Source organism: Pleurotus ostreatus, assembly GCF_014466165.1.
Source record: "Pleurotus ostreatus strain PC9 chromosome Unknown scaffold_2, whole genome shotgun sequence".
NCBI lineage: Eukaryota > Fungi > Basidiomycota > Agaricomycetes > Agaricales > Pleurotaceae > Pleurotus > Pleurotus ostreatus.
In genome coordinates, this window is record NW_023503157.1 from 1,427,153 (window position 1) to 1,441,301 (window position 14,149).

At 50.3% G+C, this 14,149-nt stretch overlaps 6 protein-coding genes across 6 annotated transcripts; 1 reads left to right on the plus strand and 5 right to left on the minus strand.

The window, feature by feature from the left end:
* Positions 1 to 24: 24 nt before the first annotated feature.
* Positions 25 to 3,055, minus strand: UTP13 (U3 small nucleolar RNA-associated protein 13; the record flags this gene model as incomplete). Its single annotated transcript, XM_036772861.1, has 6 exons — positions 25 to 589; positions 640 to 776; positions 827 to 1,880; positions 1,930 to 2,768; positions 2,821 to 2,968; positions 3,018 to 3,055. 6 exons carry the CDS (start codon positions 3,053 to 3,055, stop codon positions 25 to 27), a joined length of 2,781 nt encoding a protein of 926 aa, XP_036634334.1.
* A 231-nt stretch (positions 3,056 to 3,286) lies between these two features.
* On the minus strand, positions 3,287 to 4,533 carry CNFKH1_1 (forkhead box protein; the record flags this gene model as incomplete). Its single annotated transcript, XM_036772862.1, has 3 exons — positions 3,287 to 4,078; positions 4,131 to 4,425; positions 4,478 to 4,533. 3 exons carry the CDS (start codon positions 4,531 to 4,533, stop codon positions 3,287 to 3,289), a joined length of 1,143 nt encoding a protein of 380 aa, XP_036634335.1.
* Positions 4,534 to 4,772: 239 nt separating this feature from the next.
* Positions 4,773 to 8,786, minus strand: PC9H_003270 (uncharacterized protein; the record flags this gene model as incomplete). The annotated part of the gene is made up of 24 exons (XM_036772863.1): positions 4,773 to 5,225; positions 5,279 to 5,352; positions 5,403 to 5,422; positions 5,488 to 5,560; positions 5,609 to 5,694; positions 5,749 to 5,766; positions 5,823 to 6,042; positions 6,116 to 6,224; positions 6,278 to 6,336; positions 6,391 to 6,410; positions 6,459 to 6,580; positions 6,637 to 6,653; positions 6,705 to 6,734; positions 6,789 to 6,863; positions 6,913 to 7,115; positions 7,259 to 7,450; positions 7,504 to 7,586; positions 7,640 to 7,698; positions 7,752 to 7,973; positions 8,028 to 8,178; positions 8,241 to 8,428; positions 8,489 to 8,503; positions 8,559 to 8,648; positions 8,708 to 8,786. 24 exons carry the CDS (start codon positions 8,784 to 8,786, stop codon positions 4,773 to 4,775), a joined length of 2,658 nt encoding a protein of 885 aa, XP_036634336.1.
* A 239-nt stretch (positions 8,787 to 9,025) lies between these two features.
* Positions 9,026 to 10,210, minus strand: PC9H_003271 (uncharacterized protein; the record flags this gene model as incomplete). The annotated part of the gene is made up of 8 exons (XM_036772864.1): positions 9,026 to 9,094; positions 9,147 to 9,219; positions 9,275 to 9,376; positions 9,435 to 9,604; positions 9,665 to 9,827; positions 9,877 to 9,922; positions 9,973 to 10,075; positions 10,130 to 10,210. The coding sequence occupies 8 exons, from the start codon at positions 10,208 to 10,210 to the stop codon at positions 9,026 to 9,028; spliced, it is 807 nt and encodes a 268-aa protein (XP_036634337.1).
* A 603-nt stretch (positions 10,211 to 10,813) lies between these two features.
* On the minus strand, positions 10,814 to 11,647 carry PUP3 (proteasome core particle subunit beta 3; the record flags this gene model as incomplete). Its single annotated transcript, XM_036772865.1, has 5 exons — positions 10,814 to 10,862; positions 10,913 to 11,302; positions 11,357 to 11,421; positions 11,470 to 11,589; positions 11,645 to 11,647. The coding sequence occupies 5 exons, from the start codon at positions 11,645 to 11,647 to the stop codon at positions 10,814 to 10,816; spliced, it is 627 nt and encodes a 208-aa protein (XP_036634338.1).
* Positions 11,648 to 12,057: 410 nt separating this feature from the next.
* PC9H_003273 (uncharacterized protein) lies at positions 12,058 to 14,100 on the plus strand (the record flags this gene model as incomplete). The annotated part of the gene is made up of 7 exons (XM_036772866.1): positions 12,058 to 12,184; positions 12,235 to 12,402; positions 12,459 to 12,579; positions 12,636 to 12,862; positions 12,924 to 13,147; positions 13,204 to 13,375; positions 13,439 to 14,100. The coding sequence occupies 7 exons, from the start codon at positions 12,058 to 12,060 to the stop codon at positions 14,098 to 14,100; spliced, it is 1,701 nt and encodes a 566-aa protein (XP_036634339.1).
* Positions 14,101 to 14,149: the final 49 nt, after the last annotated feature.

A 14,149-nucleotide genomic window follows, 5' to 3' on the forward strand; every position in this document is an offset into this window, starting at 1 on the left:
TAAATAGAAGGGGAGTACGTACATTTACTCGTCGACATCCATCGCCCCATCCACTTGATTATCGAACATCCCATCATCCATCTCTCCCAGTATATAGTCAATCATATAACTCTCCTGCACCAGCTTCTCAATCCTCGCAAGATGCCTTTCCGTGTACGGCACAAGTCCATCAATCAGCTCTTTCAACGCCGAGCCCCCAATAGCCTTCCCTCCCCCAGGCTGCGTGACCAACCCCTCCGTGATGAACGCCTCCTCCTTCATTTCATCTCCGAACGCAGACATCACATCCTCCGCGCTGCGAAGCTTGACAATCGAGTACAGTATCGTCTGCGCGACCTCGCTGCTCTTCGCATTGGCGTTCCACGCCCTGACGAACCGGAGTAATTTTGCGAGATCAGATCCCCCTAAGGTTTTGATCACCTCGTCAACCGAGGAGTGCCCAGTCAAAGGGGATACTGTCTCGGGATCCGAATTAGAGTGGACCTCCTTAAAGAGCTTGTATAATCGTCCCGGCTGTTCCATGATTATCGCAAGCTGAATGGCCTTCCGGTAGTCGTTGAGCGATAGATAGTTCATAAACTCTTGTTCCCTTTGCGGAAGGTTAGTTTAATAATAGATCGCCAAGCGAACCTTACTTACTTCAGAACTTGATCAGTGCGTTTCGCCTCCTTCTCCACCTCCTCTTCCTCCGTGCAGTCCTCCCAGAATGTCACCACAGAGTCTGCCGCCCCCGAAACGATGGTCCTGTCGTCGCTACTGATCGCCAGCGCCCAAACCTATAGCCACAGCGTCAATTCATCCAGATAACAACATACAAGAGACAAACCTTGTCCTCGTGGTTGTCCATCGTCGCAGTACACTCCTCATCCTTGACATTCCACAACTTCACCAGCCCGTCAGACGCCGAGCTAACGAGTTGCATCCCGGCATTGATAAAATCCACCCTGAGCACCGAATTCGTGTGCCCTTCGAAAGTCTTCACGCAAGACCAATCATCCAAACTCCACAACTTGATCGTCTTATCGCCACTCCCCGTCGCGAGCAGTCGTTCGTGGCGACTAAATCGTACGGTCCACACACCACGCTTATGCCCTTTGCAGATTCCCAGCAGCTTCAATTCGCCCCGTGGCGGACGACCTTCGCGACCTGGTATGAACTCGATTTCGAATACCTTCGCCGTGCGATCCTGTGAACCGGATGCCAGGAATCGATTATTCGGCGCGACGTCGAGGGAATTTATGTCTTTGTCGTGAGCTTTGTGAGTGGTCAGACTTTTACAGCGCAGAACCGCAGGCGAGCCGTCGTCGTCGTTATCGTTATCGCTGGGCGTAAACACCTGCGAAATCGGCGTCAAGTCCCACATTTTGATTGTCCTGTCCTGACTGCCAGTAAACATGAAGCGAGGATCTTCGTTGTTGGTAGTGCCTCCCGCTCGCGACATAGACAGAGCACCTATACTCTCCGCATGACCTTCACAAACGCCAACGCATCCGTACACGAAATCCGCTTCGTTAGTAGACGGTTTAGACGGCGCCCATATCCTCGCTGTCCTGTCTTTGCTACCGCTAGCCAGTAGGTTGCCGCTGGAACTTCGGTCCAGACATAGTACGATTTCTGAGTGGCCAGACAGCAGGCGAGCATCGAGAGTCGTATTGTTGTAAACTCGAATCAGTGAGGAATTCGTCGCCAGAGCAATGTGCGTGTCGCGAGCAGATGGTTTAGACGAAGATGTCGACGCCTCTGGGGATAAGAAGCAGGCGTCGACTATTTCGTCGTTGTAGCCGATGCATTGACGAGACAGTGATCGAGTAGTCAGCGAAAAGAAAAGAATATTTTGGTCACCATGAACTGATACAATGGTGGATGTGGATTCAATATACCTTTGGTCCTCATAAGTAGTCAGATGCATGGAGTGGCTGTATAACGTACATAGCGTCTAATATTTGGCGTTGTTCTTCAGCATCTTCACCGTCAACTTGCGGCGTTCCTAAAGTGAATAGAACTTGGCCTTCTTGGGCATCCCAGATTTTGACAATGCCTTGTTGGCCCGCAGTGAAGAACTTCAGTCTCATAGACGAGGATGAAGTCGCTAAACTATCTTCGTCACGCAAAATCCCTACAGCCTCTACCCTTTCCATGATTGGTATCGTTTTGAAGAGGATGGGGCCTTGGGCTTTGTGCTTCCCTTTGTCCTTGCTAGATTTCTTGGTCTCGGATTGCTTCGTCGCCAAATCCCAGATCAACACAACTGAGTCTCTCCCTCCACTGACTAGCCATCTGCCATCCGCGGAGATGTCCAAACCTCTAGGCACTGAGACATGTCCTTCTAGCACCGCTTCAGGTTTAGCACCACCCGCAGAACGAGCCATCAAATCGAATATTCGTATGCGGGTATCGTTGGATGCAGTGATCAATTGAAAGGTTCGATTTTGGGTGACCGAGGAGTTGTCGCGAGGGTAGTTGAATGTGAGTGCGCTGACGACGCCTCCGTGGCCTTTGAAAGCATGGGTTACGTATCCACGAGCTATATCCCAGACCTTAACAACACCGTCTGCCGCGCCAGATGCGAGGTACGTCGACGTAGGATCTATCTTGCAAACATGGACAGGGGAGTCGTGCGCGCGAGCAATTACGCGGATCGGTTGAACGGGCTTTGCGGCGAGATTGTCCTTCGGAATATTATACACTTTCAGCGCTGACGATGTCGTGAACACGACAATGTATTCGGTGGACGGCGAGACACAGAGCGAAAGCACCGATTGTGTGTCCTGTAAATGATATTACGGCAAATATTATGACTGAGAACTCCAAGTAACGCACCCCGGCAAAGCGGCATATCTCATTCCCAGAAGTGACATCTGTGCAGATTACTTCGTCTGCCACAGTCGTAAAGAGTTTGCTGCCATCCACGGAGACCGCGACGGGTCCAGAGGTGTACAAGGGAGTGATCGCCCGGGACTTCTTGAATCTAAAGCCACTTCAGCACTTCAATGGCATTGTACGTATTTTGCACTCACGAAGTTTTGAGCTTCGGCCGTGGCGGAGGGACGGTCATGTTCAGAGAATGGATAATATGGGCGCTTAAGATTTTTTTGGTGATCGGAAATGGGTGGCTGTGCGGGTAATCTACTTTCGAAATCACGCCTAAGTATTAGAGACGAGTGGAATATGGCTTATGCTGCTATGCTACATGAATTATTAGAGTGTGTCCTTCCGTAGCTTCTTTTACATCCCTCCTAAGGGCCCGCTCCCGATTTTCTTGGTTCAAAGGTTGGTCGATCATGCATCATGATCTACTGGGTGATGACAGTGGGTTTGAGTTACGTTTTTGTGATCTCAGCTCTCTGAGACTGTCTTCCAATAGTCGTCTGCGAAGGAGCTCTTCCTCCGCAAGTCGCTCAGCATCCTGCCGTCTCTTGCATTCCTGCTTCAGCTTGTTTTCCGCCGTCCGAAGTGCAGACTTCGCGCGCCAGGCGTCGGCCTGAGCATGGGCCAACTGATCCGACATACGCTGTGATAAGCAGGTTGCTTCGGATGTCTTCTTTCTGAGTTCGATTATTTCTTTACGCATCTGCTCAATCTGTTCGAAGGGGTCGTCGCAGGGTTCAAGAGCGTCCAAGGAGGCTACAGGACTGGAGGCAGCTTGAAGGTCTTCGAGAGGCTCGAGATGATGGACTGGTCGTAGTGTTGGCCTATCAAAAGGGTGGATAACATTCTCTTCCATGGCGGAGTCTTCGTCGTCTGTCAATGGCACCCCCTCGATATTCTCTCGAACTCCGCTCTCGCCCTCTTTCTCTTCTTCCCCTGGCCACGCTGGCTTCGCTCCCGAAGTTCCCCACTCCTTGACACTCGTCATGCATTTAGATATCTCCAAGTCTTCCTTTCGTGGCCGTCCACGTTTCCGAACGGGCGGAGGAGCGCCTCCCGGTCCCTTGGGTCGCCCACGCTTCCGAGGACGTTTCGTACCCGGTGGCGCCTCAAGATTGACCACCCAGTATGAGCCAAAGCCTGGATCAGTGACTGGTCTTGCTTGCCGTTCGAATAGACGGTTGAGAGAAAGATGATGTCGCACAGATTGCTATTTCATGGTGAGTATTGTATGGGATTGGTTATGAAGCCAAATGACATACCTTCCACGTCGGACCAGCTGTCTTGTAATAAGGGTATTTATTCTCCATGGCCGCGTATATTTCCCTTATTGTGAGCCGTTGCTTCGGACTGCCTAGAATAGCGCATCGCAGAATGACTGGCAAGGTATGCGGAGGTCGATCATCCGTATCCTGCAAACAATCCAACGTATTGGGGCAATCGGGATGTAGTTCATGGTCAATTGTATGATCCCTCGTGTAGTAGCTGCTGGGGCCTTCCTCTGGGACGGACTCGGTGAATGCATCTGACGGGCCATCACTTTCGTCATTATATTGGCTATGAAAAGGTCAGTACGCGCCTCATCCCTCGGAAAGAAGAAGTTACGCACCTGCTTTCTTGCGCCCTGCTGTAGTCTGGATTCAGGAGATTCGAGAGGCTGGCCATGGGAGCAGTGGGCAAAGCGCGTTTCGCTGAAGACAGTCATTTTATAAGGACCATTGTTCGTCTAAAATGGAATACATCATTACATAACATTCGATCGCCAGGGTCCACATTACAGACGGAGGTACTCTAAGTTTCGTTCAAATACTCTAAATCGAAAGCTTGTAATACATAAAGGAGGAATCTACACTTCACTTACTCAAGGCCCTGCGTAACACGAGATAGATAGCATCTGGAAATATTTACAAGCCCGGATAGAATCGATATGGAGGATTTTCAGTGTCATTCATCAGCCATCCCGTCGAAGGAGTATTTTGCGGCTGAGGGACATTATGGGGGTAGGCAATGGCTTGATTACCGACGTCATTGGTCGATGGACCTGCCCCAGGTGGCATTGCTTCGTTGGTACGGGGCCACCATTCATACCCAGGATAAAAAGAGGTAGAGGCCTCGATGCCAGGAATGTCAAGTCCCAGCATGTGGGCCATGATGCGCATGTTGAGATCTTGTACACCATTCACAGCAGCTGGGTCGAAAGAAGAAGGTGCCTCTGGTGTACTTTCTTGAGCGAACGCATCCTCCGCTAAGCGTTTGTTTCTTGCCATATTTTGTGGGGGCATGGTGTGTACTTTGTCGAAACCGAGTTTCACATTATTGAGCAAATCCCAAGCACGGCTTGCGCTCGGCCACACAATCTGGAATAGATGTCAGAGAAGAAGATAGCGACGAGTGTAGCGTCGCCTCGTACCGCCATATCTTCCAAAGCACTCAGACATTGTTGAAGTCCCAATGTCGCCTGAGGGTTCGATGATCGAAGCGTCACTGACAATTTATGGTAAGTCTGGAATATAACTCGGAAGGTGAGTACATACATGTCAAGATGTGCATTACGCTGAACGTTAGATAGTTTGTGGTTGTAAGCACTCAAAAACATAAGCACGAAAACGATTCGCTTACCCTGCGTTTAATAGATACGACGTTAAGAAAGGGGATGTTCGCTTCATGGTAAAGGTCTCGCGGAAAGATGTAACTGAATTATATGAGCAGGTACTCGTGAATGCGTGCCGAATTCACTCACTAATTGTACTGATATGACTAGCTGCACTTTGTGCAAGGTCGAAGGCTTTCAGTTCCTGCGTCGAGCTATGCATATCTGGCCCAGTACTAGTACGAAGGTCAGCACGCATAGAATCTGCTCGTCGCGAAAGGACACCGTACGTGCTCCAATTGGGGATACTGAAGAAGAAACCTCTTTGAGCATGATCGTCATGTTGAAGCGCTATTCCACTTACAATGCTCGCTGCAGCAAAAGCACTGCGCCCCAATAACGCACGTGCAGTGTAATAATATGCGGTGGTTGAGTAATCCGCTTATTCGAAGGATCATACCGGAGAGGCTGGGGCAGCTGCAAATACCACTGAGCGAGCCGCGCTTCCAACCCGGAATGCGCGTCCATTTGTGGACCGGTGCGGACAGGGTACACCTGCCCGATCAAATCGCCAACAATAACGGCTAGTAATGGAACAAGGTCAGTACAGGGACATGGAATTCTTGAAGAACAAGGGGGCAAAGGGAATCATCTTACACAGCGTGGCATTGGCGAGGAAGCAGTCGGAGTAGAAGCCAGGACACGGAGGAATATTGGGCTTAATGACCTCAAACTGTGGGGGCTCCCAAATGATGCGGTCCTCAGCCTGGCATTGTATAGGAGGTTAAAGCCGTTGGGGTGGGCAATGATGAATAATACCTCGTCAACGTCCGGTAATGGGACATCGTAATCACTTGCATGGATAGCCACCGGTCGCCCTGCCCGTTGTGTGAGTATTGCTGTGAAACGAAGCAAAGCGAAGTGATGCCCACCCATATACACTGATCCATACCTACACTAAGATCAGTAATGAGATAATCGGCGGAAGTAACAAACTTACACATCAGCAAGACAACAAGTCCACCATATGTGCCGTCTCGTCTGAGTTTCCTCGGGGGTCAGCAAATCACGACCGTTTCTCCTCCATTTTCCGGAATCACAATTCAGACCCAAGTCTGTGGCCTACGATCTCCGCAGTCGATCCTCAAGCAAAGATTGACATAGATGATCAAACGCACCATACGAATACCCATGCCTATGTCAAGATTAGTTACGGTATGTAGACGATCTCCTCAGAAGGACAAACCAAGAAAGATCCAAGCCTGTTCCATGGAGCCTGTAGAAATGAAACGTCAACGACTGAATACGGCTGGGCTGGAATTTTTCGTACCGATCCCAAATTCTCGGTAGCCAAGGAGGAGCAGAGCCTGGACAGTTGGCGACCGCGAACGATGGTAAACCTGGTCTACAGCTCGATAAGTCCAACGCAACTAAAGGAAATGCGACGATCATACTTAATATCTTTCGCGCACTGTCAAGATATTCACAACCCTCCTCCCACATCACACCCCGGGCAGTCGTTTGGTTTCTGTCGCAGGTGAAACGGGCAGAGATAGCAAAAATAGCAAGGAGGAGTAGCTTCGACACTTTCTGAGAGAAGTCGGGCTTGGTGGGGTTCGTGGTAGAGCTTGGGCTATTCCTTGATGTCTCGAGTAATCTGTTTTCCAACAATGATGAGGGTGATATGTTCGTGCGTATTCTGATCTACACTCACATGTGCTTGCTACGGAATTTACCGCCTCGTTTAGCGAACGGAGAACGGAAAACAGAGAAACATAAGCAGCAGAAATGATGACTTACTTTAGTTCATACTCTTCCATAAATCGTATTCGATGCAGAACCGGGAAGAGGGGGTGGATGTATGTAAAGTATAACTCAATGAGCCGATCCTGGACTTCGATTGGGGGGAGCCTAACGTCAACGTCCTCCTCGTGCCCAAAGTACAAGTTCGCATTTTGGGACGGAGGCCACATTCGCGCCATGGGCATTTTCCTAATGATTCTGAGTTAGTCATATGATGGTTAAGCAGAAAACTAATCCCCAACCAGATGCCCCCCTCATTTCTATTATCGGTTCTATCGGTCCGACTCAAAAGGTGGAGACCACTAGCTTTGCCGTGATATCGAAGCTGTTAGCAGATGGTGTAAAAAATAAGGAAGGCACCAATAAACCGGAACAAACCTCCTGATCTTCATCAAGGGAGAGTTGACCCATAGCATCTGTTGGTTCATAGCTACTAGCTGAAAGGAGGTCACGTCGTAGGAACGGAATGGCTGGCACAGAGGATACTTACTAGACTCTTGGGTAGACATTGGTGACTGCGCTTGCTGTGCCATAATATCTAATGTTCCCTCGTCTAAACGGCGGCGTTGGGAATGTGGAACTCCGTATGTGTCGAGAGAAGCACCGGGGGAGACAGGGCTGCCGTACGCATCGGGATGGGGATGTGTTGAACCTAACCGCAACGCAAGTTTGTCTTGCCAGTCGAGCGTCGGAACAACGGAAAGATCATGGTCTGCGGGCACCCTAAGGGTCCGAAGCTATCAATCAGGAAGCAATGTCTGCTTACCTTGTGTAGAGGACACAATTTCCCTCGAAACTCGTGACTGTCTCCGTGTCCTCGACGCATCCCCGCCCGACCCCTGGCTACTCTTCATAATCGTAGCAAAGAAATCCTCCTTAGTGGACTTTTGCGTCGTATGCTGTCTCCCAGAAGGCCCCTGACGTCCGAAATCCACGGTTAAGGTACAGATCAAAATTCGCGAAGCCAAAACCAACGTACATACGGTCCTGTGTCAACCCTATCAAGAATTGCACTGGCGAGGTTATCCCTCCGTAGGTCTTGTATCACGCTTTGTACTCGGGGGTCGTTGCATTGCAACAGCGCGCCGATTAGACATTCCACTTGATGCCATCGCTGCTCGATAGCATGAATATAGCCCTTCGGAGGGCCTCTTTTGTAACTTGGACCTAGTGTTGCAAGTTGTGAACGAATGAGCAACCGAATAGTATTGCACGAGCGAGATGTACCTAAGAAAGTGCAAGCTTCACGAAACGACGTGAGCCCAAATCAACTATCATGAGCACGCCAGACAGTTACCTGTGCCGCTCGCAAGACAACTCTTGCATGGTAGAGCTTCCCCGTCAGGTCGCTCGCACTTGCTCTTTGTTTTCCTGCATTGATCACAAGCTGTTTGGCAAGCATCCCATTAAAATTGCAGCTTCTTGTGAAGGCGGGAATTGCTGTACCTCTACTGCTGCGTTTCCTGGAGCCTGGCTGGGGGTCCTGATAACCCTCGTCGTCTGAGCCGTCCGTATCGCGAAGCATGGATGGAAGTTCTGTGTTAGGAGTCACTCATCAAACTCAGCCAGTAAACATATAAAGATTGCATCACGTGGTGTCAATAACCATAGATGAGATGACGACAGAAAGTAGAGTTCTGTAGCTAAATAGCATTCGGTAACATGGCCGACCACCCTTCTTTACACAAACTCCACCACATGTGCACAGCCCTCAGCCCGCGGCAAAAGTTCAAAAAATCTAGATTGGACTTTGACGGCTCAGTATCATTTCAGCGGGCTGAACTTGAGGGGAACGAGGATGAACGAGTCCATGAATTTCGCAAGTTGTGCGGTCTACGGAACGTTCAGCAAATATATCGGGAGTATACGCTCAAAGGGGACCCACCTTGGACACTGTATCGGCCCAGCCATCGATTTGCCAAGCCTCTTCACGCATTTCCTTCCGCTTCTGGAGAGAACTAGCAGGTAGAAGATCAGCCGCGGCGTGAGTGGTATATCATTGTGGGCGCGTACGGATATTGCCACATGTGATGGACTTGATGAAGACGACCGACCTGGGAGAACCAAGCTCCCACCGGGGCCACGAACTTCTTCCTGGCCTCAATGCCCTTTCGCCTAAGAATAACATACATTAGAGCCAACCCGCCAGGCATCGAAGCATTCGTAGATGCACCATGTGTTCTCCCATTCCAAAAGTGTTCCGGGTTTGAGCTGGTATGACCTCAGTTCGAAGACACCGCCCTTCTCTTGGGGCGGAGTTGTGGGGAAGAAAGCGAATTCTTGGGTGAGTTGCGAGGCACGAGAGTTAAGGTGAGGAAGCATGGCCTGGTATGCCTTGCGGTGCTAATTCGCGGAGTTGAGTGTGAAGTGGGGCGGATCGGTGATAACGTAGCAGACACGTACGTCTGTCGACTGTATGGCTTCGTACGCTTTGTCGTATCCACCGTAGTGTTCGTACTCTAGGATGTGCACGAATGTGTCTTGCTCTCCGATGACAGTTTCCCAGCTGCCGGTGAGTTTAACCTTGAGTGGAGAATCGGCCACGATGCCGGTGTAGTACGCCTCGCTACTCAAATGTTAGTACCCCCTAGAGATTGAGGCAAGGAGATACTAACGCCGCTTTCTTGTATTCCTCTACGCGGTCCGGCTTGACGCGATGAGCTTTGCAGTCGTCAACTCTAGTCCTTGACAACATGAGGCAAAGTGCTCACTTTCAAAGGAGTGTATGTATTTTCCCCTTCCGACAAGTCGCGAGTGCTGAAGAATCTCTAGCTCTCCAGCCCGCTTTGCCTCCGGGGACCCATGCAGCAATGACTGGAACTTTTGTCTGTCAAGTGCTAACGCCGGTGAGCTCGATGAGGAAGGCACCTGCACAGATATGGCTCTTGTAAAATTTGGGAAGACTTGCTTCTGAACTGCTGATTTTGAGAGCGCAGTGAGGAGAGACATGGTGAGGGTATACGGGAAGGTGGTGGTTCAGAACGAAGGCGCACGACCGACTCTTCCCTGCAAGGCAACCAACGTGATCGGCTTCAGAGCGCGCTTAGTGACGTAAGCGGGGAATCTCAACTTTCTAAGATAGTCCACCGATCAGTTATTGTGGCCTTAGAAAGGTCGGTTGCTCTGTAAATTTTGTACAGAGAGCAGGTGGCGAGCGTTGATCTCATCTAAGGGAATATTTTAGGTGAAACACGGCGGGATTGTCCCCGACCTCCGCCATCGACCTCCACGGGAAGCATAACAGCAACAACAACTGGTCGATGCGTTGCCAATGCGTTGCTTGGCGGGTGATTGCCTTTTGTCATGAATGAGAAGTCTTCAAGCTGCCGTATTCGTTATCCGCACATGTATAAAGACATGGTACCTCATGCCCGTGTTCAAGCTGCTCATCAATGCATCATACAGTCTAGTCGGGAATAGAAGGTCGATTTCGAATTGATGGGATGATCTTCCGCGCGCAGAGTGAGGTTGATGATGTCCACGCGGGTCGCTGCACCAGGAGGGAAACAAGTACAAGAAAAGAGCGAATAGCGCCATGGCATTCATACAAAATCAGTCCATTCTTCCTTTAAGCGTGCGAGTTATTATCTTATCCTTGGTGCTGTACACAAGTTTAGTGATCACCAGTAAATCAGGCAGAGAATCACTCACATTACGTGCACGACGCAGCCCCAACCAGAGTATGCATCGCGATCAACCGCGTTCATTAGAGTCTGCGAAATCGTCTCGAAGAGATCTTCTGGCTCCAAATCCGGCTCCCATAGTCCTTCGGCAACACCAAACAATTTTGAACTAGCTGTCCCCGCTACCACAAAGTCCTTGGCAAAGTTGAGGCATCCGATGAGATCTGTAGCTGCAATGAATGGCTTGAAGCCGCCTGAGGGTGTTTGGGATAGGCCGGCTATCACTGGTTCAATGAAGTACGGGCCGAACCGTCGCTCGTAGAGGGTCGAGGAGACCAGATGCGCGAACGTTTCAGGCTGAATTTCCCGTTCCTCCTTGATGGTGTACATGTTCACTCTGAACCGAAATAATTCTTGTCTGGGAACCCGTTCAATGAATCCGCCTGGGGACGATCATATGTACCGAACTCACAATGTCGTTACATCGGTGGCCAGTCCTGGAAGGCCGAGGTAGATACGATCTGTTACAGGGAATATCTGGCAGAAAAGTCAGCAGTGAACCAGCCAGTCAAGTACAAGGATTACCTTTTGGAAATTCGACGAGATGCCCAAAGCCTGATTCCCAAGGCGCAGGTCAGATGCGATAGCAACGCATTCCTTTCCGACCATGGCTATAACGGAGCCACCGTTGTATTCCATAATCGACTGATTTCAGGGCTTCAGAGTCGTGCAAATGCGCACCAGAAGCCGTTCTGCTCACCATTGTGGACGCTGCGCTGGTTGTGGTTTACTCGAAGGCGATGTTGTACGCGTCAGTGTCTGAAGCAGGATACAGTACTTGATCGTGACAGCACGCGTAAGTGTGACAATCGTGTGACAAACTCGCTTTCTCAGAAACTCCACTCGGTCAGTCGGTGCACGCATGCCTGGTTTGGCTCAGCTCACGCCGCTCAGAGGAGGAACCCCCAATGCCCATGTTTTCTATCCCCGTGTGAAGGATCGAACTCGTTTGGCCTGACAGCTCTTGCTTCTCTACCACCATGATCCGACATCCAAGGTTTGCCTTGGAATTGGGCAATATCGCTCGGAGGGCTTCCAGAACGCCCTCACGTTATCATTCTGCAGCACAAGTCAAGGTATACATAGCGTCTCTTGTGGCAGAACCTCTTACGCATGGAATTCCAGGCGAAGATCGCTCAGATTGACGCCGAGAAGGGTGTCGCTCCAGCTCTGGTAGACAGGTTCGAGCGGGAACACGACTACCTGCGGATTTCTTTGACCGAACGCTGTAATTTGCGATGTGGGTCCGTATTTTATTTCAGTGTGGCGCCGTAATGTGACCCATTGAAGGTTTCTATTGCATGCCTGAAGAAGGCGTGGAATTGTCACCATCCGGCCACATTTTGACAAATGACGAAGTGGTCCGACTGGCCAGGCTATTCGTGAAAAGCGGGGTTACTAAAATACGCTTGACTGGCGGCGAACCTACTATTAGGAAAGGGATTTCTGACATTATACGTGAGGATCTTTCCAGTCAATCTAGACAATGACAGACCCCGCCCACATGTTTTCAGGGGAACTGAATCAACTACGACCATATGGCCTCAGATCAATAGCCTTGACCTCCAATGGGATTGTACTCCACAGGCAACTTGAACAGTTCGTTCAGCACGGATTGACGCACCTCAATATAAGGTTCGGCACTTTGCGTTCAATACGAACTGCCGACATATTTGATCGTTGATTGTCAGTTTGGATACTCTTGACCCTCTCAAGTTCGAACTTATGACAAGACGGAGGGGACATGCAGCCGTGTTGCGAACATTGGACCTGGCGTTAAACTCCCCTTCGCCGCTGTCGGTCAAGTTAAACGCTGTGATAATCAAAGGACTCAACGACGCTGAAGTCTTGGATTTCGTGGCATTGACCAAGGATAATGATTTGTCCGTTCGATTCATCGAATTTATGCCCTTTGCGGGTATGTTTCAATCGCCCCACCTGTAACGCATGATGGTTCTAACCAAAGATACGCGGTCCAGGGAATAAATGGGATAAGTCGAAAATGGTACCGTCATCGGAACTTTTGTCGCGAATATCACGACAATACCCTGATCTCGTGCGAGCCCCCGATGAGCTGAACGATACAGCTCGCTCTTGGAAAATCCCGGGGCACAAAGGCAGCTTCGGCTTCATCAGCAGTATGTCTGATCATTTCTGTGCCAGCTGCAACCGCCTTCGCATCACCGCGGATGGTCAGATCAAGGTAAGTCGCGCTGTTGGTTCCTAGTAGCCGAGCTAATCCGTGCTTTCCGCCCACAGGTCTGCCTCTTTGACGCAAAGGAGGTATCCTTGAGAGACCACATGCGTAACGGCGCCTCGGACGACGACCTTCTGGAAACTATCGGCCGGGCGGTGTTCAACAAACAGGAGAAGCATGCGGGAATGGAGGACATAGATGTCTTGACCAACCGGCCAATGATTCTGATAGGGGGTTGAGTACTTCGTACATCATGATTATCATATATTTGTTCATATCTACTCGCTATTCCTACAGGTTCCATCACGATCCACCCCCGCCGACATGTAAGGACTAGTCTACGACACCCAGTGGCTTCCCAGCTGCGATATTATGGTACTAGTGCCAAACTGACACATCTGGATGACAAGGGAAGACCATCCATGGTTGATGTACACAGTAAGAAACCCTCTCGTCGCGAAGCCACCGCAACAGGCCGGATATACATTCCGCCACTCGCTTACCACCTCATCACCACTACTCGGCAAGACGATAACGGAACCGATCACCCTGATTATGCGAAGGCAAGGAGTAAAGGTGACGCCCTGACAGTCGCACAGCTGGCAGCCATCATGGGGTGCAAGAAAACGCCCGACCTCATCCCTCTCTGCCATCCGCTGCCACTTTCTCATATATCGGTGACTTTGTTACCCCAGCCGCCCGAACAAGCGCGTAACAATGATGGAGACATATCCCGACCTCATCGCCAGCCACATAGACACAGCGTGCTATGTACTGCAACCGTATCTTGTGAAGGGAAGACTGGAGTCGAAATGGAGGCACTGACGGCCGTCTCTGTAGGACTTTTGACGGTGTGGGATATGCTGAAGGCCGTAGCAGGTAAAGAAATGGAGATTGGCGAGATCATCGTAACAAAAAAGTCAGGTGGAAAGAGCGGTGACTTCGCACGGAACCTCTAGCTCGTATTATAGACGTATACTTGTTAGGATACTAATGTTTAACTTAGAT